This window comes from Melopsittacus undulatus, chromosome 2 (genome assembly GCF_012275295.1).
Source record: "Melopsittacus undulatus isolate bMelUnd1 chromosome 2, bMelUnd1.mat.Z, whole genome shotgun sequence".
NCBI classification, from domain to species: Eukaryota; Metazoa; Chordata; class Aves; order Psittaciformes; family Psittaculidae; genus Melopsittacus; species Melopsittacus undulatus.
This window is the reverse complement of record NC_047528.1, coordinates 92,668,594-92,695,638: the sequence shown is the minus strand read 5'-3', so window position 1 is coordinate 92,695,638 and position 27,045 is coordinate 92,668,594. Positions and strand designations below refer to the sequence as shown.

The 27,045-nt window shown below is 43.9% G+C and overlaps 1 protein-coding gene across 4 annotated transcripts in view; it reads right to left on the bottom strand.

The window, feature by feature from the left end:
- RUNX1 (RUNX family transcription factor 1) overlaps positions 1 to 26,410 on the bottom strand; it is a 171,610-nt gene extending 145,200 nt beyond the window's left edge. For 3 of the 4 annotated variants that reach the window (XM_031051404.2, XM_031051406.2, XM_034060087.1), the window contains exons 1-2: positions 26,176 to 26,410; positions 24,866 to 24,979 (exon numbers count right to left, since the gene is read on the bottom strand). In XM_031051404.2, coding sequence (XP_030907264.1) covers positions 24,866 to 24,920 — 55 coding nt within the window. In that variant the 5' untranslated portion in view covers positions 24,921 to 24,979; positions 26,176 to 26,410. Of the gene's footprint in view, positions 1 to 24,865; positions 24,980 to 25,166; positions 25,266 to 26,175 lie in introns of those variants that run through there. The other variant, XM_031051405.2, reaches the window with a different exon arrangement.
- Positions 26,411 to 27,045: the final 635 nt, after the last annotated feature.

Genomic DNA, 27,045 nt, shown 5'->3' with positions numbered 1-27,045 from the left:
CTACTAAACAAATGGGTTACTTTTTTTCATTGTCTCAAATAAAAATCCATTATATATTCATAACTCCATATATCCAAGACCTTTTCAATTTATTTGAGGAATAAAACCGTAAGTAATTTAAGAAACATTGTGGAAGACTGAAAGAGCTGAATAATCCTGCCACCTATTTATTCTACCCATGTAAATCCTGAGCACCACCTATCACAGGGGTCTCTATTTTTCACACGATGCATAATTAAAGTTACAGTCAGGTGGGAATGTCAAAAGTTTTGAAAGCCGTTTATGGCTGAAGAAGCCCCTATCCAAGTCAGGGAAAACATATCAAGCTTGCTACATTTCTTACATGTTTTCTTCAAGTACCTGCAGGTTGCCTTTCTGGGGGAGAAGATATGGGAACGGAGAGATTTTTGGCTGGGTGTGGTTATGCTTCCACCTTATGAGGCTCTCATTTTTTTTTAAATCAGAGACTGCACAAGATGCTTCCATCTCTGTTGTATCTGCAGCTGTGGCCAAATTCTGAAGCAGTCAAAGCCACACTTATTTCAAGCTGAGATCTGACAAGAATAAGGGATTTTTCTCCAAAACTCATCTTCTGCTCTCCTTCCACAGCACTTCCATAGATATAGTGTGGGGTGGCTCCTCTGCAGGCAGCAGCTCAGGGTCTTTCTGGAGCCAAGGCCCCTTCCCAGCCTTGGATTCAGAAAGGACATGGAGCAAGCTTGGCACCTTAAATACCTTTAAAAGTAAGCAGAAAATGGACTCCTAATTCCAGCGGGAACCTCTGGAAATGTGAAGTTGTGCTCCTAAGTAGATCAATTGTTAAATACCACTTCAGAGCTGCACCATAACCTCCTGCTGCAGTCACCTGTAGCCTGTTCCCTATGGAAGGACAAATCGTGCCTGGTGACTAAGTATTACCTAACATTTAAAACCTCATGTTAACACCAGTGATCAAGATGCATAAAATCAAAGCCTTGGCACTCTTCTCAGCTTGCTTATAAACTAGCTCTTCTTCTTCGGCAGTGACACACAAAGTTTCTGCCCCACACCCCAGCTTTTAAATAAACTGTTGAAAGCCACAAAAGTGACCTGAACTCTTTTTCCTTCAGAAGCCTAACGATCCTAGGGAGCAGCTGGCCTGAAACATGAGTCCTGCACCCCACGCTCTCTTTTGTGTGAGCCCTCCCAGCTAAAGAGTGGGTTATTGGATGTCCTGTGGCAGGTGCTACTGGATTAAAGGGGCCAGGAGCAAACTCTGAACTGTGGCTTTTTTGCACTACTTAAGTAAACATTGTTGGCTGTGTAACTCCTCTTATCTCCTACGAGGGATTTGGGATTTTGTAGCAGAGTGGGTTTGGTTTTGTACAACAGTTTTGTTTTATTCAATGCAACTGAGAAATAACATACCTTCATTCTGAATACCTTCTGTGACACTACACTGTCAATTCACCCATGAAGAATGAACAAAAACATCCCCAGACTTGAACCAGCCCAACAGTTGCTTTTGACAAGAGTCACTCCAACCTGCTCTCAAAGTGGTATTACAGTAAGGGCAAGAGGACAGCCTTATTTCTCCTGCCTTGTGCCCTGGGAAATAGAATTGGAGCTGTAGCTAATCCCTTTATCAAATGAGATGCTATGTTTTTGTACTGAGTAGGGGACCATGGCATCAGAGCAGTAGAATAATAGGAACTGGTCTCCTGACCAGTGGACATGCAAATCCCATAGCTGGACTCACCGGGTCATGTATTTACAGAAAAGACCAAACTTTCCATGCAGCAACAGGGCTGCTGCAAGTAAAAGGAAATTTCTGGGAGCCCATTTCTTTGCTGTTGAGGAGCACATGAACTTGCTTTGCACTTCAAGGGAGCTAAAGCCTAGAGAGGCATTTTTATGTTGGAGATACAGAGAGGAAAAGTGTGCTCCAACTCCTTCCCTGTCCCAAGGGATTTTTCTTCAGCAGCTTCTTCTCTCCTTTCCTCCTCACCTTTTTCATTTCTATTTCCCCTCTCCTGCTGATATTTCCTCTCAGCTAAAACTGATCGCCTTTTTTTCCTCCTGGCCCTTGTGGTTCTTCCTCACCCCTACAAAACCCTCTCTGACGCTCTTTGCATTTTTCCTTCCCCATGAGCATCTCTGCTGCATGTTCCCCAAGTGGGAACTCACCCAGAGGAGAAGCTTTGCTCAAGCCTTCTTGTCCAGACACTATTGCTTACTTTTCTATAGCTCTGGTTACACAGCTTGCTTTTTTTCTGCTCTAAATGCAGAATCTGAAGAGCCGAATTAGAAAACATGACCTGAAGAGGCAGGGGCAAATTCATAAGGAGAAGAGTCATGTCAGTATTGCTGATCCTCCAGAAATTTCTCCAGTGTGAGCTTCACAACTATTGCTGTTCTTATAACAAGCATATTGTTTGCATTAAGGAGGGAATTATTTCATACTGATAAGAAAAGATAGCTAATTCAGCATAGTGGGAAAACTGTTTCATAGAGGTCAGAGAGATCTTTTGTGTGTTTTAAACTAGGAATAATAGCATTTAGTTAAACAGCTCTCTGTGTTCACATCTTTTATGTCTTTTTTCCATCTACAGCTGATCCATCTCTGCATCAGCTGCATCGTTTGGCTTTGGAACCAAGGTACATGAAAAGGGGAGCTTGCAACAGCATCTCCTGCCCAAAGCAAACGCACCTGTCCTCAAGGCAAATGAGGCTGCTCCCTGGCAGCTTCCTCTTAGACAAAAGGAGAAACTTTCATCTAATCAAGCGGTGCCATCATATCAACATATCAATGCCTCCCCACCCCCTGCTCCTAACCCTCTGTAAGGCATACCCGGAGAGCAGCAGGGATTGCCCTGAAATCCCCTTGGCAGAGTTGCACTCAGTGCCCATGTTAGTTGCTTGCAGCCTACCACAAAGCCCAAAGTACACAAACAGTCTGTGCAACACCATGCGTTTCCTGATTTACTTCATAGCAATCCTACCTGGGCTGATTCATGGTAATTCATAGAATTCAGGTCCTTGCATTTCAAGGACTTTTCAAAATACATGCTCTAGCACTGAACTGAAAACTCCTGACTACCCAGAGGCATTCACCAAGCACACAACAAGAGCCTTTGCCTTATGGGATCTAGGAAGCCTTGGATCCAGGCCACCAGCACCAACCACATAATGCACCTGGAAGAAGCAACCCCGCTTTGCAAACCAGAGGACAGCATAAGCAGCACTCTCTATACCTTCCTGTTGCACTGACAGCTGACAAGGATGGGAGCTTAGTACATTAGTTGACCATAGGTTTGCTGTGCCTAATGGGCAGCTCATCTCAAGATTTATCCAGCAACTGCTTCCCCTCTAGCAAGATCCTTCCTGGCTCCTTTCTCACCCATGGCCTGCTCCTAAAATAACACAGAATATGTACATGAATTGCCCTCTCTCCTTTAAAGACATTTGAGGTATTAGCCAGGCTCTCTGGGAAGGGATGTATGCCTGCTGCTTCTGCTTCATCTCATCAGCTCACAGAAGGTCTGGACTTCCAGGTTTGCCTTCATGGCTTCACAAGCAATGCAATGAGCTTCAATATTGTTAATTAAAAATAAGGGTTAATTAAAAATAAGGGTACATTCGTTTGAGACCTGGTCTTTATGGAAAGAGCTGATTTAGAAGAGCTGACTGTAGCAGCTGCCAAATAGACTTCATCCAAAGTACTGTCTTTTAGAGGTGGTTTTGCACCTAGAAAACCAGGGATGCCCACAAATAGCCTAGGAGGGATCCATCTTCATTTAAAGGGATGGTCTGAAACTGCTGCAAAGGCTTTGTGACAAATTCTCCAGAAGAGGTGTGTTACTTCTCAGGTTCTAATGAAATCCTTGTGGAATGGCTTTGTCAGGCCCATTGTTAATACAAGCCATCTTCTGTATGGCTTTCTGTTAGGAAAACAAAATATTCTGAGACAGCAACACATTACAGATGTCTTTAATAATGACATTTCTCCTTTTGGTAGTCCTGTGTAGGAAATGGACTTATTTTTGACAGTACCTTGAGTTAACAAATAATGGCTTTTGTGGTTACCTGAGTGGAAGACCATTATCAGGAGAAAGCCATTTGTATTGCAAATTAGCTTGTAGGGAATAGACAATGAACCACCATACAGTCTGTTCTAAAACCTACTGATCTAAGTTCATGGTTTGTGCCTAAGCAACTCTTCTATTGAGGGTCAGAAATGTAAAGCAGAAACTGTAAGTTTTTCCCTATGGCATAAAGTGGAAGCTCTGAACCAAGCTTGCCAGCTTGAAATCCTGAATCTGAGCTTTATTCTTCACACTGTGGGGGTTTGTGCTGAATCAGGAGAGGCAGATCTTTGCAGAGACCTCTGAGTGAGGATGCTGGAGGCAAAGCCCCTCAGGAAACTGCCGATACCTGGTTAAATCTGGTAATCCTTTTATGATGATATTTTAATATGAAATAAAACTTCAGTCTGAACTGTGCATCTTGGGCAAAGCAATGGATGGCCATCTCAGGCTTACAGCAGGCTTTGGTTGAACTCAACTTCGACTTTAAGATTTATCATGCTTCTTTCCATCCCCGTCTCTGTTCCTGCATTCTAATAAAGAAATGCTTTCTAGGAAGAAGAGTAAAAAAATGAAATAAAACCCCAGAAGTGCTCCTTCCAGGGAAGGCCAATCTACAAGGGCGGATGCAAGCTTTTCCCCACACAACGTCAGTTTTCTAGTCCAGCGTCCTGCACCATGCTGCTCTCCCACAGCATGGCCGCTAATTTTGGGAGGTGAAGGGTAGCACTATTGCCCTTCTCTGCTCTTCTGTTAAATGCAAAAAGGACATGTTGGGAAGTAAGGAAAATAAATGTGAAATGCTGGTGGAAAAAATGAGATCAGCCTGCCCTATCTGTGGCCAGGCAGAGTACCCCATTTACCTCCAGCTTGCCTATTGTCAGCAACCAAGTAATGGTTGTGGTGGAATTAGTGGTGTACGTGGCTTTTGTCTTCCCACAAGAAAAAACCTAATACTTCTTGCAGCTTCACTTTCTATGAAACTCACTGGGGCCAATGGCATTGCATTCACACTTCTAGTAACTAGAAAATGAAATCAAAGCTAATCACAGCACCATAAAATCAAAGCAGCTGTCTATGTTTGTCTTCCAAGGAACAGCTTCTCCCACTTATAAAAGAGAAGGGGTAAATAAAAGCAAAGGGCTTTATTTGGGCTAGATAATGGTGGTTCTTCCCAGATGGTAGCCCTCTATGAGCACTCTGTGCCCTATCTTAGCTCATCTCAGATCTTTTCTTCTCACCTCTCCCTTCTCCCTCTCATGCACACTCCCTCCCAGTGCTGGAGCAGATGCTCCAGACATATCTTTCTCCATTCATGTCCACCTATCAGATCCACAGAGAGGAGTAAGTGCCTGAAACAGAGGGGTCATAGCACTTTGGAAGATGCTCTTAGGCAGCCCAGTGGAGAACATCTTCCCCAGAGCAGTTCTCTTTTACAGCTTTATGAAGACAACTGCCAGCTGGCTTTGTTACAGGCTGATTTTGGCCAGTCTTCAAGGTCCCTATGGTGATGTAAAATATCAGTGTCAAGGCTGACACAAGGCTCCTGGCTCAAGTAGCCGTCATCAAGGACCTACGGAAGGTGCCACTTCGGCCCCCCAGCTCCCTTGCCACAGCCATATACTGTAAAACCACTGCCCCCCTGCACAGAGAAGTGTGCAGCTAGTAGGCTCAAGGAGCAGGTTTATAAGGACAACTTGGAGAGCTAGTCCTTGAACAAGTAATGAGTATCTGGCATAGTCAGGACATCCTGCAAACACTCAGAGTGTGCAAAACACAGAAGAGGTATTATTTAGGGTGTAAAGTAAATAAAATACAACATGTATACACATAGTGTATGGACATACATATAACATACACACGTGTATATATGTCTATATTGTATACTATAAACACACATCCATAAACTGTAATAGTCTACAGTAACTAGGCGACTTAGATGAAAAGAAGAGAAATTTGCTGAATGCGAAGGAAAAATTCCTAACCATAAATTCTCCCAGTGAATGACCTAAGGGAAGGGATGGAAAAAATCCTTATGACTACAGCACTCAAAACCCATAAGCGCAAATACCCTGAAACCCTTAAACTCTGCCTTGTAAAAGTTTTGTCTGTATAACCTGGAAGTTTCTCCACTCTTGGACTTTGAGGGGGCATAAAAGGCTTGATCAAAAGCAAGCCATGCACCAAAAAGCCATCTTTTTGTGCCAGCAAAATAAAAAGTTACTACAAGTTATAAAACAGCAGTGACTCAGTACTGAGGGCAACAGTGCTGTAACACTGGTTGCTGGCTGGGCCTGGGATTGGGGCCCAGTACACTCACAGCATCTGGGTGCAGGTCCCTATGGGACCCTGGTCTCTGGGGGGGGATCCTCCATCACCTCTGGGTACATGGGATGGGAAGGGGGATGATGCAGTGAGTTACCGTCTTGTTTTCACCTCCTGACTCAATATTCAGAGGTAAAAACAAACCCTGGAAAACCACCATGCTATCTAGAGGAGCTGTTTGTAGCAGCTTTTACTAATTGGCTCCAACAGCTAATGAGTCAGCTCACTATTTGCCCTGTTCTCCAGCTAAGCTCTGTGGCAAGGAAAACCTGAAAAAGAAGATTTTGTACCCTAAATCAATCTTTTAAAAAAAGAAACCAATGCACACAGGTTACTAAAGACAGAAGTTCATGTATGCTTCCTGTACTTACCAATAAATGACATAAGAAAGTACACTTCATTTTCTGGTACTTAAAAATAACCCCTGAAGCACCAAACAAATAAGCTGGAGTTGGTAGGTTTGATCCAGCAGCAGTCTTTCGTGAATCACAATTCCACCGTCTCATCACAGCTTGCTATGCTGAGAGACACCACAGCAAGCCCTGACACTTAGAGTGACTGAGGAAGCAGGGTATGCAAGTTACTCTGAAGCCTGTCGGTAGGGCTTGCCTAGATTCCTTTGAAGATCCCAGCCTAAATGCTTGCTAGCATGTGGATATTGACTCCCTTCTAATTTCTGAGCCCCGCAGAAAGATTTCTTGGGGGTTTCCCACTTACAAGGCAAAGAAAAATTGCAGGCATTCCCGTGGTCCAGGCAGGAAGATAGGGAATACTCAGCTCCAGAAAACATGTAACCAGAAGAGAGGGAGAGGTGAATTGATCAAAGGGCAGCTCTTGCAAGAAGCTGGGGCCAGGAAAGGTTTTGTGCTGGGAAGGAGCAGAAGGAGAAGAACATGCACGTGTCTTGGGAGGGAACCCATACAGTACAGCTAGGGACCCAACACCTCAGCTCTTTTGTTGCAACTAGGAGGGGAGTAAAAGCCTGGGCAGGGAGGAATTTGTGGAGAGTGAGGTGACTTCAGAGAGCCTTACAGAGGGCTCTCCAGCTCCCCCCCCCCCCCACCGACTTGTGTGGCTGACATTAGCCCTTGCCAAAACCATTTCTATCTTTTTGTTTCATTTCATGCATCTCACAAACCAAGTTTCAACAGTACCGCATCAGTGAGCCTTGGCCTATCTTTGGTTTTGTTTTCTTGGTTGTAAATTCTTCAGGGTGCTTTCCTGTTCATTTGTATGGCTCCTAGCACAGCAGTGGAGAGTGTCAGTTAAAAGAAAGAGGGCAGAGTCATAGGGAAAAACATGAAACTCAAAAGCTAGTGGTTTTGGCAGCATTTGAAATTAAAATTCTGTCCACATTTTTATTATTATTCTTTTAGAAGAACAAAGTGAATCAGCATTTTATTGAAACAATTTTCCAACTTATCTTTTTCCTGACAATTGAATTCTTTACTAGAAGCCTATCTTTTAGCAAATGAAGAAAACATTACCAGGATGATGTAATGGAGGTTGATAAGAATGCTGGTCAAGCTGCTTTAAACAAACATTTCCTGAGATATCTTTCTGAAGAAAGAGCGATCTGATAATACTGATGAATTTTATGCAAAGCTCAAGAAAAGTGACATCCTTGGTTGAAGACAGAAATCCCCTTTTCTTCTAGTCCCAGCATTGCGATCAGAGAGAAAGAATGGAAAGCTATTTATGTTAACACATGGTTGAACCTCAAAGCAAGGCAAGTAAACCTGAGTCATGAGAAGTCCAGCGAACGTCCCAGCTTCCTGCAGAGGGAGATACAAGTGTCCAAGACCTTTGCAGCCCATGCATCTGTGAGCTTGAACTTTCTAAGCCTTGCCCATGTGCTTAGCTTTGAGGAGCTAAGTAGCATCCTTTACATGTTGTAGACAAAGTCAAGGCTCCTTATGCTGCAGACAGAAACCACACACACACACACACACACACACTTCACCACCACAAAAGGGTTCCCATCAGGCCCAAAGGAGCCAGTGATGGTCACGGAAATAAAGTCACGCACAAATGCAGGTGTAAGTCCGCAATGCCCTGAGATTTAAATACAGGTCTACGTGCCTAACCACAGGTCTCTGAGCCTGAAAATGCTTCTCCCTTTGTATTACCAGTTCTGGCCTCCTCCAGAAGTGTGGGCTTAACCAAAGCCTCATGAAGTGCTTTGAGATCTCTGAGCACTGAGGAGTGCTGGAAGGGGGTAGGCATGGATACAAACTGATGAAACCCCAAGCTGTGACAGGTACACACTTTTAAGAGCACGTGTTTGCAGCCTCCTTCTTGAACACTGGGACCTATCCTCTCGCTCAGCCCCACGGATGCTGCTGTTCTCCCGTTGCAGGGAAGGGAGCAGGTGCCCGGGTGCCCTTGCCATGCTGTTTATAGCAGGGGACGGCCCTTTGGAGAAACGGGCGAGTAACTGAAAAAACGTGGCAAGCTCAACAGCAAGAAACAGCGGCGGGAAAAGGCACGAAACAGGAAAGCGCCGGCAGGGCTCACGCCATCCCCCCGCCGGTGCTCGGCGGGGACGGAACTGCTGCAGAAGCGGCGCAGGGCTGTTATCAGCCCCGCGCAGGGGCTGCGGTTTGCTCGCTCTTGTAACCCTTCTTCAACTGTCACTTGTTTTTCAACAAACAGGATGCCTCTGCTCAGGCTGACAGCTTCCCTGTGACTCCGGAGCAAGCGCTGCCGTGCGTCCTCCTCATCGCCCTGAGGCCACTCATCTCACTCCGCTGGCTTGGGTGGCTTCAGGTGCACCCCAGGCAGAGTGCTGAGGAGGGGGCAGACCTATCTCCTTCCTGCAGCCCGCTGCTGATGAGCAAAACAAGAAGCATGTGGTACAGGCTTGGCTGCATTGGAGAGGAAAAGCTGAGCTTCCATCTTGCTCGCTTTTTATTATTCCACCTAAAAGCAGTTATTAAGGAAGTGGTTGTGCTATGTTTAGGAACCAGGGGCACCTCGAAGCTGCTCACCTTCTCCCTGGTCTGTGCAGCAGCCCTGATGTGCCATGGCATGATGGCCATAAAGGGATGTGGATAGAATGATTGCTTTGCTATGCAGTCCCTCTGGAGTGAAGGCACAGGGCAGGACTGGCTGAATGGAGATGCTACCAGAAGAGGTAAAGGAGCAACTGCCCTCACAGCCAGCAGCACCAGAGCCTGTGCCAGAGATAAGGTTCATGGTACCACTGCTGGGCAGCTCCTACTGCCCATTTTCACTTCAGTGTTAGCAAAACCCCTGCACCAACCTTTGCTGCTTCTGCTGTTTGAGAAGCACCTTCTGTTTTTCAAGATCATGGGTTATCCTACAAAGAAGCCTGCTGTGTCTGCCAGCAAGCAAAGTACCAGCCTGCAGTTCTACTCAGGAGTTAGATATGGGAAAAGCAAAACACACTTTGTCTCTGGTTTGATAATTGCCTGGCCAAAGCTTAGCATCCGTCAGTAGAGGCGGAGACCATGCCAACAGCAGCACAGGCTTTGCAGCAGAGCTCTCTAACCTTCACGTTTTTATGGCACTGCCCGGTGCTGTGGTAGAGCAACACTAGAGAAAGCAGGAAAAAAGAGAAATATTTTCTAAGGAAGAAAAAAACAAAAAAAAAAGAAAAAAAGAAAAAAAAACCACTTTTAAATGGATGCATAGTTTTTTTCTCATATCTCCCTGTGCTGCTTTGCTGAACCCTGGAAGGTTTTTGGGGAGTCTCCAAGCAGATATGCTTCCAGCTGTGTTGGTGGGGACTGAACTCTACCATACTCCTGCTCTTCTTCTCCTACACTGCTGCTCTGCTGACAAAGGGAGGCACAAGGCATCATCTACTGCCAAGACTGTGTTAAGCCAGGTTGGAGAAAAACCTAGGGCATTGCTCCTCCTGGATCTGGAATTCTGAAGAGCTGAACAAGTCTTACATCACAAATTGTCAGGTAGTTGTTATTCTTTTCCTGTTCCCATATTGTCCACACACAACTCGTAATATTTTCAAATTTGCTTGTTGCTCAAAAGTTATTGGAAAATATTCTTTCCTGGATTTTCTTTATGGTTTGCTATTTGAACTGGACTGCCCAGTTGCAGCTGGAGATGTACAACATCTGGGTCCTGAAATGGTGAATGTAAGGTAAAATTCCAATGAAAACATTAACTTGATCAGATTTGAAATTCAAAGTAACAAGAGACCATTTTGTAGATAGCTGGGCTCAGAACTGTTATTAAAAAAATGAAGGTTCTATTCCACTTGTCTCTCCCTTGGAATCTGATATGATCACTCTTCCCTCATTCTTCAGCCATGAAGATGAGGAACATGCTATTCGCAGAGCAGTTTAAGCAGCTTCCGAATATACTCAACTGTCTTTGTGTATCACTTTGGCCCAGCATACTCCAAACAGAACCACTAAGCTCCTTTATCAGCCTGCTTTTCTGTGGAGGTAGTGCTTATGTGGTTGCTCCCATTCTCTCTGTACTTCCCCTAGTTTTTCTAGTTTGTGGGCCAACTTTAACTATATTTAACAGAGCAGAAGTGGTCTTAAGTTCCTACAGCTTTCACGAAACATGGCAGTAACTTGGAAGGGCACTCAAGAGAGATTGCAGAGATTCCTCAAGAAAGGAAAAATCTTTGCTCAGATTAAAGACTTACTGGATGTTAAGAGAATACAACCACAAAACCCATCTCTGTAGGAAATTAACATTCAGTAGTTCTGCCTGGGACACCATATCTTGGCTTTTTAAAGCCATCAAATTAGACTTGCCTTGGATTCAGACTGCTGCTTCCATCTAAAACTTTGTCATAAGCCCAGCATTTCCACGGAGAAGATTTTCAGTGGGTTTGCAAACTTTCAATCAAATGACCCAAATTAGCACTAAAAGGTAACGCTACCATAGGACTGAAAAGGAAAAGAATCCTGCAGGTATAATCTTTAGTACTTGAACTAGTCCTTTAGCATAATATCTTCATCACTTTTTATCTACCACATTATAACTTGCATCAGAAATCTGACACAAGCTGCCTACCAAGTTTCACATCTATTAGTGAATGCTAAACATGAAAATGTAAGAGACTAATAAATTAGTCTAGAAATACCTCTCTTTTCCCTATTCCCTCCTGCCTGCAGCACACAACACCTTCAAGCTTTGCATTGATGTCATTGCATTAACAAAATTAAGCTAACAAGCCGAGTCTCATACAAAAACCTTGTAGGAGAGGCTGGAAAACAGGAAGGCAAGAGCCCACAGAAACACACACCTGTTGATGCCATGGCACCCTGTGCACAATGTATGAAACTTGAGATTTGGGGGAAAAAATCAGAAACCTTGTAAGTGTACTCACCATTTACACAGAAAGGACCAAATATACAACCTGTTGTCTCAGGACTATCCGCAAGCTTAGAAATTAAAGGGCAGGATTACATACCAGCACCACAAGAAGGCAGCCCTTCCATCCCTTTCTGACTTTCCAGAATCAGCTGGAAAGTGATAAGGCTACAGATGTCATGATCAGAGGGAGTGGTACCAGGTGCTAAGCACCGAGCGTGGTTTCCTTTGGCCACCTGTATCCATCTAATTCTAGCCAAAGTGGGAAGATACCAGTGAAGAAAAGGTCAACAATTCAATAAGATGGTAAGATGACGTTATGAACAACAGGGGATCTAGTTCAAACACCAAGCTTCAAAAAAACACAAACAAATGCTAGTGGATTATTCTCAGAACACAACCTGTGGGAGTTGCCTATATTGCATTATTGCTGGCTCCTGGCAAAGGCAGCTCCAAGCACCTGTGTCTCAAATGTCAGCAGCTGGGCCTATGCCTCCATCACCTACTGATCCCCTGAAACTGTGTCAGCTACAATTGGTTAGGAGTATGCCCTATTCAAGCTGGAAAATGCTATATCCCTGGGGCCTGCTAAGGAGAAGTATCTTTGCTAATTGAAGAGCTAAATCAGGCATGCCACTTCTGTCATGCAATAAAATAGTTCTTCCCTTTTTTGCTCTCTTCTTGACTTCCACATCCTCCCTTCTTTTCTGGGTTCTGGTAACACATATTTGGTATAGATTGTTTCCATATATACTCCTTGGCAGGCAAATATGTGATTCTTTGTTTTTTTTTTCTTTTTCCTTCATTATGTGATAACCAAAAGTGTTTTGTTCTCCAATACAGAAATGAAAACTAGCAGCAAAATTAGCAATGTAAGTCATGCACTAGAAATGTTTGGGTTAATTTGTTTGTGGCAAATGTTGCAAACAACAGCATTTTATGAAAACCTCAATGACAAGGTAGCTCGTTTTCTCAACAAGGAAAAATAAGTGAGGGAAACTTTGCTACAGCTAATTATCTCCTAAAATAGGACAGCTAATGTTTTTATATAGGTTATTTTTCTAATTCTCGTTTCATTCCTTCTTTGAACTGCAGTTTCAAATAAGGGGATTAATGTTGCCTGCATTTTCTGCAGGGAAAAAAAGAATAAATCCAGTAATGCACTGCAAGGAAAAGTGTACAAGATCTTAACAAGTGAGTATCTTCAGAGAGAAAGCAGTTTAGGGAACAGTGAAAAGATTTTCCTTAAAACCAGGTTGTAATCTGACAACAGATTTCTGTTAAATCATGTTTTCGCTGGGTTTTTTTTACCAGAGCCTTTGTGTGAGCAAGTTGTATTAGCATGAACCTTTAGAGAAGGCTACAGTTTTAGTTAGGAGTGCTTAATTGCTGGCTTAAGTCATATGGTGGGAGAAAACCTACTGAGCTGGCACCTCAGATTGCCTTGGTTAGCTGTGCATGCCGCTCAGTCAGCAGCTGTGTGACTCATGTGGGGAAGTCTCTCCTGTGGGGACTGTGGTGTATACCAGGGTTTGTTCATGAACAAGCTGGAGACCAAGCAGTATTTGCTGAAGAAATTAGCAATGAATAAATGAGAGCACATCTGACAGAGAGAGAATAATTCATAAGCTGAAGATGAAAATGGTGTTGAAAAACTTTGCTGAGGAAGAACCTTTCACCTCCCTCTACTTATTTTAGGTGGCCCACGGCTGTGAAGCCAAACCCCACTGCTGCCATGAAGGAGTTCCTATTTATCCATAAGTACTGTGGAGCAAAACGTGAAATTTCTCTTACTTCTGGCTAGAGTGGGGGACAGGGTAGAGATAACCAGGGGTAAGCTGTCTCCTGTCCATACATCAGGACACACTGCCTGGGTTCAGTTTCGGGCTCTCCGTTACAAGAGAGACACTGAGTTGCTGGAGCAGGTCCAGAGAAGGGCAGTGAAACTGGTGAAGGGTCTGGAGAACAAGTATGATGAGGATCAGATGAGAGAACTGGGGTGTTTAGTCTGGAGAAGAGAAGTCTCAGGGGTTCCATATCTTTCTCTACAGCTACCTGAATGGAGGTTATAGTGAGGTGGGTGTCGGTCTCTTCTCCCAAGTAACAAGTGATACGACAAGAAGTAATGGTCTCAAGATGCATCAGGGGAAGTTTTTGATTGGTTGTTAGGAAAAATTTCTTCAACAAAAGGGTGCTCAGGCATTGGAACAGGGCAGTGGTGGAATCACTGTCCTTGGAAGTGTTAAAAAACTGTGTAGGTGAGGCCCACAGTGACATGGTTTAGTGGTGGACTTGGTAGCGCTAGGGTAATCGTTGGACCTGATGATCTTACAGGGCTTTTTTTACATAGGTGATTCTATGATTCCGTGCCTTTGCAGGAATTCACTAAAGCAGGATGTATACCGAAGGCACTCTTGTTGTCCAGCTGCTGCCCAGAGCTGGTATCACACCAGCTAGTCCCCTCAGACACAGCCAGTATTTCCTAATCCCTCTGGCTAGAGTGGGTTTTTCTGAAGGCTGAAAGCGGAGATGAGGCATCTTGAAAAGCCTCCAACCGCTTCTGTTTAGGTAGTGCTTTTGATCTTCAACTGGTGTGGTTTAGTCAAAGCAGTAACATACCGAAACCTGGAGGACGCGGCTACAGGAGCTGATTTGCCTGTCTCTACGTGGGTCAGGGACATGCCCAAAGCATGGACACATAAAGGGAGGGAGGTAGCTGGAGAGACTGCCCTAATGAGCCTGCAAAGAGGAGCCAGCACATCAGTGAGCAGCTGGAAATGTGATCTCTAACTTGCATAAATGACATTTTTTATTCAGCAGCTCTTGTGAGCATGAAGAAATGGGGCAGAAAGGGCTGGGACACCACTATGAAGCAAAAGGCAAGAGGTGGCACAGAAGCAGAGTCAGCCTTACCCTCCTGTATTTCATGTGTGTGAGGGTGTAAGGACAGCCATGTGAAAAGTGACTGCTGACCTGGGCTGTTAGCGACACAACTTCAGGCTGTTAACACCTTGATCTGGAGGATAACAGGTCTCATCCAATGCCCAAAGATGTCAGCCAGGTCTTTCCACTGGTTTCATTGGGATCAGATACTGTGTACACAAAATATTGGGTTGCTTTAATTGCCCCAGTAAGATGTGAACCTAAATAATCTCTCCCCATATAGGCATTTGTCTAACAACACAACTTCACCCCACAGAGGAACTGTAAATCCCTATTCATGTTGGTACATGTCTAGTTTCAGCAGAGCACTCTTCTGAATGCATATGGACTTCTGTAGGTATACAAGTGCTCATACTGGTAAAGATTATACCTGCATAGTAAAAGAAAGAAGAAAAGCATGTAGCTTTTCTGCCTCATAGTGTAAAATAGATGCACCTAAAAATATCAGTACAAAATAATATCACTCTTCAAAAGTAGTACTCAAAGTTGTTTGGATTATGTATGAAACTAAAAAAATTACTATTTACATTGCATTACCTATTAGGAGGAAAAAAATTCCAAACAAGGCAATAAAAGTTCTGATTGTTACACTAAAATGTAAGCGGTTCATAGTTTTTGAGCTCAAGAAGTTTAACCTATTACTTTTGCCTATTACTTAAGCAAGTCATTCACATTCTTTTGTTTCCACAATAGCCCAACATATTATGGAAACATACTGTGCTTGAAACACTCTGTTTCATTTAGAAAAGCAAATCATTGTCTCCAGTGCAGTGAGGTACAGCCAGAATAAGTTCCTGTTAGTATATGAGACCTGAATCTTGCTTTCAAAAAACAAGTTATTTTATGCTTAATGTAAGAAATGTGTGGGTGTTTAGCACTGTACGTTATCACTTTTTACAGATAAAAAGTGCAGAAGATAAAGAAAGAATTGGTGCAGAGACTAAGGTGTCTTTTTTTCCTTTCAGAGGTGGCTGTCTCTCCAGGCTGCATGAGGGGAGGTCCTTAGAAAGCACGTGGGGGGCAAACCATATGGCAGCTCTCTGTGCAGTCCTTTCTCTAGTGAGAGAGCAACCCCTGAAAAGTCTCCATGCTCACCCTGATACCCTAGCTGGAGTCATAACCAGAATGCTTTCCAGATGTTATCTCCATCCCAAGCTTGGGTTCCAGTGACACTGTGGCAGCAAAACAGGAATCCAGTTGGTGTGGAAGCATGCTCAATGATCTGGTGGAAATAGGTTTGCAGCTCCATGCCTCTGAGTCCAGAGATGCAATGGACAAAGTGGTACTGAATTTGTTTGCAAAGCATTTGGATGCATATAAGAGCACTGAAATCAGCCTGAACTGTAGTAACTGGTTTGATGGGCCCTGTGCATATGGGGTTAACAAAGGCTTGAATGCATCTTCCAGATATGAGTTTGGTTACACCCGATCTATGCAAAACCCAAAGCTCATTTACATTTAGGTCCTGAAAAACAGAAGCATTTTACAGAGGTCTGATATTATCTAGTAACTGTATTATAGAAAAAATTGCAGTTCCTACGAACTGGGCTTAATGTGTAATCTCATAACAGTACCTGCTCTGAATGATGTGCAACATGGATGGCCAGCAGCCATGGCACCTTTGCCATGTGGAGCTTGACAGCACATGTGAGGCCTCCTCCTCATTGCCTTTTACTTGTAAAGGGCTTTTAGGGTTGCTTTCCAAAGTTGCCATTGTTCTCACAGAAGTCCTGTCCCCTCTGCCTTTCTGTATAAGACCAGGAGATGGTACACACTAAAGAGTGCTTCTTTTAGTCTCTCATTACTGCTTAGTTGGGAAATACACCTCACCTGTCTACTAGGTGAAGTATATAACTTTGATGTGTAAGTTAAGTACAAATCAATAACTACCAAACAAAGAAAAAACCCCAGCCAACTCAAAGCTCTTTCTACAGCCATGCATAATATGCCATAATAATTCCATACCAATATCTCCTATGTAAAAGAGACAAAACCATTCTCAAGCCATAGTTCTGCTACTTGGCACTACATGATAATACTTCCACTTTAACGGTATGTTTCTTTCAGCCCCTGTGTCGACATTGGCATTCAGAGTTCACCTCCTGTCTTATTCACAACTTTGTATCTTTCTCGCAGGTTTCTTTGTTCTTAAAGGACAGATGCATCCCTGCTGCAGTTGATAGCCATCGCTTTCTGGATGGAGCCAGGATATTACCCTAAGAACTGGCTCTGGATATGCTTTTCTGCTCCTGGTCATGGCTGTAGAGCAAAGGGGACGCGTGCCTGCAGGCATGTATGAGCAAAGCTGTGACAGCTTAAATCTACCCAGCCAGTATAATAACAGTAGTGAAAACCCAGAGTTATGTCTCCCACCCCCGCTCACCACCATGGTGTGTACTGACGTCTACCAGGGGTTGGGTGGTGGTGGCTTACACCCATGTGATTGCATCTACGTTATCCTTGCTAGATAGATGAAAGCCTTCTCTTTGCTGTGCTAGCTCGCCTTCTACTACCCTTTGATACTGCAGCAAGTATAAATAGATACCCAAACACTGACAGAAATGAAGGTTGGTCTGCCCACTGCAGAGGCTGTGACACCCAACTTTAACACGCCCTCAGCAAGCCCACAGTGCTTGCCTTCACCAAAGAGGCAACTGTAGGATGCTTTAGCAACACTTATGGAGCTTGGCATCCTTTGCTGCCTGTTCAAGACTTCTGTAAATGGCACGATACTTCTGAGGCACGCTTCTGGCACAGATATATGCCATAAAGCCAGCTGCAAAATGGACTTACGAGAGAAGCAGGCGGTGCTGGGCCTGAGAAGGTGCAAGCCATTTGTCACAAAGGAAGCAGATGCTGGGCCCCATGCTGTGCCACTCTGTCCTGAGCGCACCATGTATTTCACAAAAGGTCATCTTTTAAAGACCACAAAAAGGCACTTGAAGGACTGTTTCAATGCCTTCTCATGCTGCTGATTCGACATAATCGCAAGGCTTTCCCTAAGTACAGCCAAGTGAAATGTTTGTAGCAAATCACATAAAACTTGTCAGATTTCAAGTCTTCTTGCATTGCACTCACAAAAAATGCAGTAAGAGAGGTAAACCTTTCAACTAACAGTCAAAACCTTGGGGCAGCATCTAAACACATCTCAAAATCACAACTTCAGTGTGAAACCAGACAACAGACAACAGATTGCATGTCAAAATACTCAGAAGGCAAAAGAAAAAGCCCCAACCCCCAGACTCGGTCTGCTTCTGGGATCAGAAACAAAAAGCATAGGCTGGGGAACAAAAAACAACCCCAATCAAAAACCGAACTAAAACCAACAGATAGATCAAAGCTGGAGAAAATGTTCTCACAGATCTTCATGAAGTGAAACTACCTAATTTCACAGTTTCACTCGCAAGCAGAAGTGATGAGCCCTGCAAACAGTATTAAGGATGAACTGGAAACTCTACCAGGTAGCAGCTACTGTCACTTTCTGCTTCCATGCTTTCACAGTCAGCTCTTCTATACTTTTTGTTTGGTTGTTTTGTTTTGGGTTTTTTTTTTTTCCAAATTCAGTTGTCTGAATACACCTTTATAGAGAATTTTATGTTTTGGACTAAAATGTATCTTCATCATAAGCCCAGGACTTTCTTCTCTGGGCCCAGGACTTTCTTCGCTGGGACCTAAGTGAAAGAAAAGGCATTTCTTTTGAGAGCTGATTACACTGGGAATCTGTATATAGAATTTCTAGCCTCTTTTCCACTGACAGCAAGAATGATGTGTCTTGCATTCACTGTGGATATGCTGATGCATGTATGGACTTCACCAATGTACTGTAGACCTCTGTAGGTGCTCTACTGCTCCAAACACCACCACTGTTGTCAGCCCTGTTATAGTTCATTAATACACTTCAGAGAGGAGATATTCCTTCTATTCATCTACTATTTGGAAAGCTGACTCAAGTCTATACAAATATTATCCATTCTCTTAAGATGACAGAAGAGGTAATGAGGTAGTGTAATGTTTTCTTGTCCTTCTCTCAGACTAGTGATTCACCTAGCCAGTGGTCTGTCTCTGCGGCCAGATGTCATGGAGGAAGCCACAATTCACTTTGCAGATGACAGACGTGCTTACATGGGAAGCTTTCTTTCCAAGCTTTAACAGAGATTGGTTTGTGCTGTGAAATATGGCAGTGAGAGACCAAGAGAGAACTTAACCCTTCCAAATCTTCCTATTTCTTTACATGGGTGGTACATAATAATAAACTGTTATGTATATACAGACCCAGCTGTTTTAAAGATTCTGCTAAACTCTTGGATTCAATGGTATTGTATGGCAATGTGTTCTAGTCTGTAATCACACACTGTTTAAAAAAAATTCCACCATACCTTGTCCCATGTACTAAACACAGAGAAAACAATAGGAGTGAAAGAGTGACTACACAAGTTGTTTTAAGGGAAAACCCAAGCAAATAGAAAACACAAGTAAATACATAAAAATTGAATAAAATCTGAGCAAACATATCCTTAAACACTGCAGTCTTGGGGAACACAGAAAATCTAACAGACACATGCAGGCTCACCCCCTGTGGTGAAGGGGACCTGTCCTGAGCTCCCCCAAGAAGCTGGAGTGTCTTGTCTCTGTTCACAGAATGATGCTCATGGTGGCCACTCTACCTGAAACACCATACACCCCAATTTAAACTCACATCCAGCATTCAGGAGGCCTGGGCTGGCACAGGGAAGACAGAGATGCCAAGTTGGGTTTGGATTCAAAGAGCAGGTATTCCCTTTCCAGCCAGCCTTCATCTGTCCTCTTACCCAGAGCAAGAGCTACTTCTTTCTTGCCCTAATGCTGGCACTGCTGGATCTGTACTGCCCAGCTGCCCATCAGGCACCCATGAGTTTCAGCACAAGCAGCCCCAGCCTCTGACAGAGGTTGTCACGGCTGCATGGTGCAGCCCTCCTCTTCCTCCTCCACTGGGCAGCCAGGTACTCTGGGGCAGACTCCTGCATGCAATCACAAGCCCCACGCACACAGGAAGCAGACAGGTTTCCTTGTCACAGGGCTGAGCAACCTCAAATTATCCCTTAGTGAGGCACTGCAGCTGGCAGTTTTTGCAGAGCACCACCCACCCTGACTTCTTCCTTCCAGTGGCATGCCCCCTTAGCTCCCAAGCCCACTCTGCATTTCATCCTTGCTCTCCATGACTGCATAATAGGACCTCATGCTACCTCCTATGCCCAGTCCTCCTGGCATGTGCAGCAGAGACCACTGGGACCGAGTTCATCCCTTATGCATGCAGAAGGCTGTCAAATTTAGATCAACTTCTTCTGTTGGGGAAACAACTTCATAGTTTTACAGAGAAATGCTCTTGCTGTTTCCTTAGGATAGCTTCTGCTTAGCTTCTTAAAACAAACATGTCTATTTCTAAATCCAAGAACAATAATTTCTTTGCCACTCTTGGTTTAGCTATAGACTCTCCCCTTTTGAATAACAAGATGATGCCGATACTCATTCTGTGTTCTGAAGTAAAATTCTTCCAGAGCTCATAAATTACTTTCATAAACTTGCCAATATCACTATCCTTCACATGTGTTTAAAGATAAGCAGACTGTTCATTTGGGGTCATGCCTTAGCAGTCAAGTTAAACCATGATTACCTTCTAGTCATGAAAAAATGCAGTTTATTTTCTATTCATATTGCATACACTGGTTGAGTGGGGAAGATATTTCTATTTCCCACTAGAGAGCTACCTCAGAACTGGAGTTTGGCTATTGTGGTAAAACTTGGTCCAAGGCAGAGCTGCCATCCAACAATCTCTTATCAATGGCCACATGATAAAGGGCAAGACAGTCTGGGGGATCTGCAAGACAGCCATAACCTTAAATCTTTGCTCAGACTGTCATCATGACATCACTATGTTAAGTATGACTGGTTAAATACCCAGTATAGTATTTTGGCCTAGGATAAAATCTCTTGATTTTACCAAAGCAGTGTATTCATCTCTGTAGGAAACTTTACCCCTTGCTTCACAGGAATTCCTGTGTTCAGGTTTTGCAATGTGTCTCAAGACTTTTCAATGAAAGAAAAAATCTCAGAGAGAAGACTGTGCAAATCAGACACTGTGCAGTTTTTTTTCCCTCCTAGTAATCCATGGTTTCTATGAGCTTTAGTTCAATTTCCTATTTGCAAGGTACAGTTATTATTTTATAATGCTGATGCAAATTATCTCTTTGTTACAATTCAGGCAGCCTGCAAAAGTGTCAGAAATATTTCTCTCACCCCTACATAGTGACAATGGAATTTATGTTATTGTGAAAAGATAGTTTTCTTCTATTTGGTGAGCAAATGAAAATATGTGGCAGTGTTAGGTACTGTGCATCTCCCAGAGGAACGTGTCTTTGGCTGAGTTACTTCCAGAATACGATTCTGCTCACATGCAGCGCCAGGGATTTTAGGATCCTACCAATGTAAATCCCATCATAAGGCAGGTCAGAGCCACTAACTTTCAATTAGAAGCTTTCAGTGAGTGCTTTCAATGGCTCTGAACCTTAGGTATGTGTGTCCACGGGTCCAGGGAAGCAAGCCCTTCAGAGCAGGAAGCCCTTCTTGCTACAGTTTTATTTAGCATTTGCAAAGGAAGAAACCCACAGTGAGGCTGGGCACTACTTTGCACACTGGAACTAAGAAGAAAGTAGGCAAAGTGTATTTTTCCATGTTGTAAAAGTGCTCTGCTAGAGTTCCTTTCCATTTGATAAGGAACCAACAAAATTGCACCACAATCCTTCATTGCCATGATTAATTAATAAAAAATACAGCAAAAGCAAAACCAAGAGTAATCATCTTTGCATACTGAAATAATTAGACCTCCCAGCAAAAGGAGAAATGAAGAAAAAGTGCCCTTCTGGAAAATGTTATGTTCCATGCTATTTAGAGCTCCATAAACCCCTGCAAATAGATTTGTTATTCTGTCTTCCTTTGTAGGCAAAATTATTAGGAAACCTTACAAGATAGTCTAATGTCCTTAGTAAGTTAAAAGAAGTTATAGGGTGGGGCATGTAGCTATCTAGACACCCTTTAAAAACTGTGTGCTTACTGTTTAATACAAGACTCTCACCCACCGCACCCACCGGTCCCATTTTGGCCCCCCTGCCCAAAAGGTATCACTGTGTTTACCTGGACAGTACACATGGGCTCTCAATAAAACCAGCAAATCCATCTTTAAACTATGAATCTTGCTAGAATAAAAGCTTAAACTTGTTGATGCAGTCCTAGATTTGAGAAAGAGATGAGTCTACGTTTTTCTGCAGGCTGCACTGCAGCAAGACAGTTACAAATGGTCCTACCCCATAGTCCTAACACCAAGCTGAGACTTTAAACTGAGAGAGGCCATTAGGAAAATGAGGCCATCATTAAAAGCAGAGTCATCAAACGTTTGAATGTGTTCAGCATGCAGAGCACACTGCTGGAGGTTTCAGTGTAATCCTCATTTCTTTACCTAGTGGCAGAAGTGAGGACCTGGTGTGGTGTGATAGAAAAAGGGCCATATCCTTTGTGGTGTACCACATTCAATTAATATGTCAGGCTTTCTATGTCTGTCACTGCTCACAGGGGCTGGAACAATGGTTCTGCTTCCCCACTCCCCTCTTTTTTTCCCAATTTTCACATAGTATCAGGCTAAAAAAGAGTTATGGATTTCCTTCTCAGAGAACTGCATGGACTGATAAAGTGAAATCCATGGCAGAAAACAACTTGTTATTTTTCCCTTTACTTCACGATTTCAGTTAAGAGAGAGAGTGCAATAAATTTTGGCGGGAAAAAAAGAAGAGACAGTTTGGGACATTTCGAATGACTGGTCTATGTAAACACCATTGAGAAACAGGGCTGAGAACAACCAGCCCTAGGGATGATTTATTTTTCTTGCTCTGAGGCCCGAGCGTCATTTTTGCTGCACCCAGGATTTTGAAACTGTGTGAAGTTCGAGTAAAGAAAGGAATAAAAAGGGAACTGCTGGAAAACCGTCACAAGCTTCCATGTTCAAACACAGTATTCTTTTGCAATAATGAAACGTTCACTTTATAACTCAACTGAAGAACTGTTGCCCAAGCTTTTCTATCGCTGTACAATGGGAGTTTGGTCTTGCTTGTGCTGGGCACGCACCAGAATCTGTACCTGGATTGCCCAAACTGGATGAATATCTTAAGGTAACTAGTGTGACTTCTAGCCTAGCAAGATTCCAGCCTAGTTCATGAGGAAGCACAAAGTACTGGTGTTATTGTAATATTAACATCAAAAATGAGAACAGTAATAAGGAGGATATTAAACCCCATTCTGGAGTGCTGACCTAAATCACTTGCTGGATTAACCAGCTTTAATGAAACTCATCCTTTTCTGGACAAATCAGTCCTTGGTCTCCAACCAGCTGCTCTCAAGCTCTCTAGGCTCCTGCCTGCAATATAGTCTCTGCCATCCCATCTCATCTCATCTCATGGACTGGCTGTGCCCTGGCACTTGCTGCAAGCACTGCCCATGAGGTTCACTCTTGTTCTTTTATCAGAAGCACAAAATTTCCTCAGCAAGCCTTCCTGTGCTACAGATTAAACAGTAAACAGTTGGGTGAGCTAAAAAAAAAAAAAAAAAAAAAAAAAAACACAAAAAAAAAACGAAAAAAAAAAGGCTGACGAAATGCAGGAAGATCCTTCTTGTTATTCTAGCAGTATTGCTTCCTTTGCTCGTAGGGGTGCTGAGGAAACGTCAGCTGCAAGTGCTGCAGAGCAGTTAGCCACTTCTTGCTCAGCCTCCAGCATCTCCCCTTGCCCAGGCTAGAAGGTGCTGTGAGGCTGAGTGACTCACGCAGCTCGCTGCGATTCCACCCTCCGCCGGTGCCAGGAAAGACAGATGCAGAGGAACTTTTGACATGGAGGGGGGGGAGAAAAAAGAACCGATGCAAGGCTGGAGAGCAGCTAGCATTTCGGCAGGCTGCCCTGCGCTCGCGTTCCTCTCGGGGAGCGCTGATCTGCAGGAGCTGCAGGGTGCCGGCGGAGCTGCTGCTTCTTGTGACACAGCAGCTGGGATGAGCCTTCCGCATTCCCCAGCCCGCTTATTAATACGAATAACTCATGACTCACACCGACACCGCCAGCGAGGCCGGGAAGCCTTAGTCTGTAACTATAAAGAGTTATGAAGTGCTGCTCTCTGGCAGCACCCGGCCAAGCTTGATGAGCGGTCTGCGACGGGCTTTGTGTGCCTTGTCATCCGCACAAGAACAGCCCTGCTGCAGAAAGGGCTTGAGCGGTCAGAGGGTTTGCGTGGAAAGGGGAAAAGTTCAGCTGTAGCATGAGCTATTTAGGAAGGCAGTTACGAGGAAACGGAGAAGTTTCTCGTGCCAGTCGCTGGCTTACTTGTCTGAATAACGCATGACTAAATCATTAGCTCCACGGGGGGTTGTGAGAACGTTAGAAGGAGTCTCTGAGTGCTCTTGATCACTGGTGAAAAAGTCGTATTGCTGGGTGAAGCCCTTTAATCCCCCTCTCAGCCCTTACAGGACTGCTTCATTTCTCTAAGGGTGGCTTCTGCTGATAATTTGCAGTCATCTGAGACCTGCGTGGCATCAACAGGATCTCTGAGTTTATCCACACTGCTCCTTTTCTTGAGCCACGTGAGTTGCAGCTAACTTTAAGCAGGTTTCTAAGCTTTTCCTGACTTCTCCCCTGTGAACATGCCTTTACCCAGGCTGATGGTCTAGCATAAATGAAACAGTATCACGCTCTGCTGGCTGTATGCACCAGCTTGCTACTCGCTCCCGGTGCTTCAAGCCTGTAATATGCGTTGTATGCTGTTGGCTGTCATTTTTCATGGCAGTGGCTCAAAAAGTCTTAATTCTGCCAAAAAGAATCAAAAGAGACTTGTGCTACTGCTTTTGTATCTGCAGTAATGCTTGTGAGTTATTCTAGCACATTTTGATTTATGAAGAGAAAATTCACAAGCATGCAATGGTTGTTTGAACAGCTTAAATGAGTCCTTGTTATAATCTCTTTAATGGACTGATAAGTAATGAGATGATATTCCTGAAAGCTCAGATATTAGCTTCCATGAGAGTGCCTCAAAGAAAACTGAAGTGGGAAAAAGCATGTACTACAAGAATGTCCCCAGATACTCTCCAAACATGCATTTTCTTAAGTATGGGAAAGTAAAAAGTATATTTAGAAAGTCTGAATGGTACTTACCTCTCAAGAAGTGCTGGTAAGAAGGAAGTGACTCAAATAAGTTGCTTGAAGCCATTGTTTCCTCTTTAAAACTCACTCTTTCTTTACGGTGAAGGAATATATGATTTCTTCTACCTTGGGGAGTGAAAATTGGAGAATTGTCATTGCTACCACCCTCCTCCCAGCCATCACACTCTGTTTTATCCCGGTGCCTCAGGAGCAGCACAAAGCAGATTATAAGGTTCTTTTGCTAAAAGAACTCTGAAATTGTTTCTTAAAAAGAAAAAAAAGTAGCGGATCGGTTGTGGTTGATGATGCTTACCACTCTATGAAACCCTGTGGTTTGCAGTCAAAACGATTCGCCCTGCCTGCTGACCAATATCCCGGACCCGCTCTTGTGTGACTGCCTCTGTACCCAACTTGTGGTTCTGTGGTTGTTTATGAGGCCCAAAGAAGTGTTTCACACAACCAAAATTACAAATTTAACTGTTCCCCTTTCCAGAACCTGCCTCCATTGGTCCATTTGCATCACATGACCTGAGTGATGTCGACTTTCTTTTTCTTTCTTTCCTTTTTTTTTAGCTTTCTGAAGTCATGCCCTACCCACTCCACCTGCCCTCCCCGGGGCTGCGCGAGGCACCAGTGCTGTCTGCTGAGGGAGGGAAAAGCAGAGTGACTCACAGCCCCTGATGCTACAAATGGTCTTGCTGAGTTAGTTCGACTCCCCTTGTTTTGTTGTGTGTGGTTTTTGGAACTACTGATTATTTTGATAGAGATTTCATCGCTGCTTATTCAATAGTAATCCAAGCCCGAGCATTAGTCTGCTGCTCAGGCAGGATGTGCAGCTAGTCTTGTAAAACACCAGCATCAGCTGTAGGAAAGACCACTGGCTGGGCAAAGAACACTGTGAAGAAGTTTATTAAAAATAATAAAATAAATAGAAAAATAAACTGTCAGTGGAGACAAAAAGCCCCCAACATTGTTTGGTGACACCTTTTAAGGTATGCTTGAAGGTCACTAGTCTCTAAGTCCACAGAAAAGGTTTGTTAGTTAATTCCATAAGGTCAAATTCAGTAGTATTTCTTCAGCACAGCTCCTGTTCCCATCAGAAGGATCCCTATCCACGAGAAAACCTGAGTAAAATCCTCAAGATTTAGCTCAGTGTCTTGCCAGGGCATAACAAGTCTGCCCTCACCAAAATGATTCAATTTCCTTCTCCCTTCCAAAAGAATCAAAAATAAGAGGAAAAAAAAGTTCCTAAACCTAAGAATCAATTGGAAGTTCTGGCTCTGGCTGTGACAATGCAAAAAGAGGGGAGAAAAGTCACTTACTACAGCATAGAGAAGTGGCTGCTGTGCCACCTTTTGTCTCCTTTTCCTCTCTTCTGAACAGCGAGGAGCAGCCCTTTTCCGCCTCGCTGCAAAGCACGGGACGCCTCACACCTGTACAGCCTGGGGTTCAGCACACTGAAACCCATGAATCCTTTGCCAAGAAACACGTGGTGATAAAAGGACTGCACCGACAGTGGGGCTGAAGCCAAGTGAGGCTTCCCCTGCACCCTCTGAGTGACTACCAGGGTGAAGGAGCTCCCTTGGAAGAACAGCAAGAAGCCTTTGCAATACTATCAAAAATACTGGTAGGTGGAGCACCAATACGTAACAACACACGGCTCCTCCTGCAAGAAACTCACAGTCAAACCCCCTGGCACACAGGTACCGCTGGCACAGACTGATGCCAGGCTTCTGTGCGGTTCTGCAGAAGCACCTCCCGCACTGAGAAGCAAGGATACCCAGACCAAATTAGATGCTTGATGTACTTGGATTTTTTTTGCTTATTGCAGCTGTGGAGGTAGAATGACTTTTCCTCACACAGACTGCATTTCTAGTGCAAATGCAATCTACCTGGACATCCTGGCTTCCTTTTAGGGTTAGTGTGGAGCTGCCTAGGGGAGTGCAGTAGGTTTTCCTCAGAAAAAGTCAATATGTTGAAACAGAAGCTTCTTATGGTGCAGAAGGATGTGACAGGTCTAGTGACACATATTACCTAGGAAACTAACTTCCAGAAAATAAAAGATCAATTCTCAGCAGCAAGTACAGGAAGGTTAGAACACTTTGCTACTTTATGCTGAATCTGGCTCGAACCCCTGCTGCACTTGAATCAGGCCGGTAACTCAAAGCTTGGCTTTTTTTGCTTACAAGCTC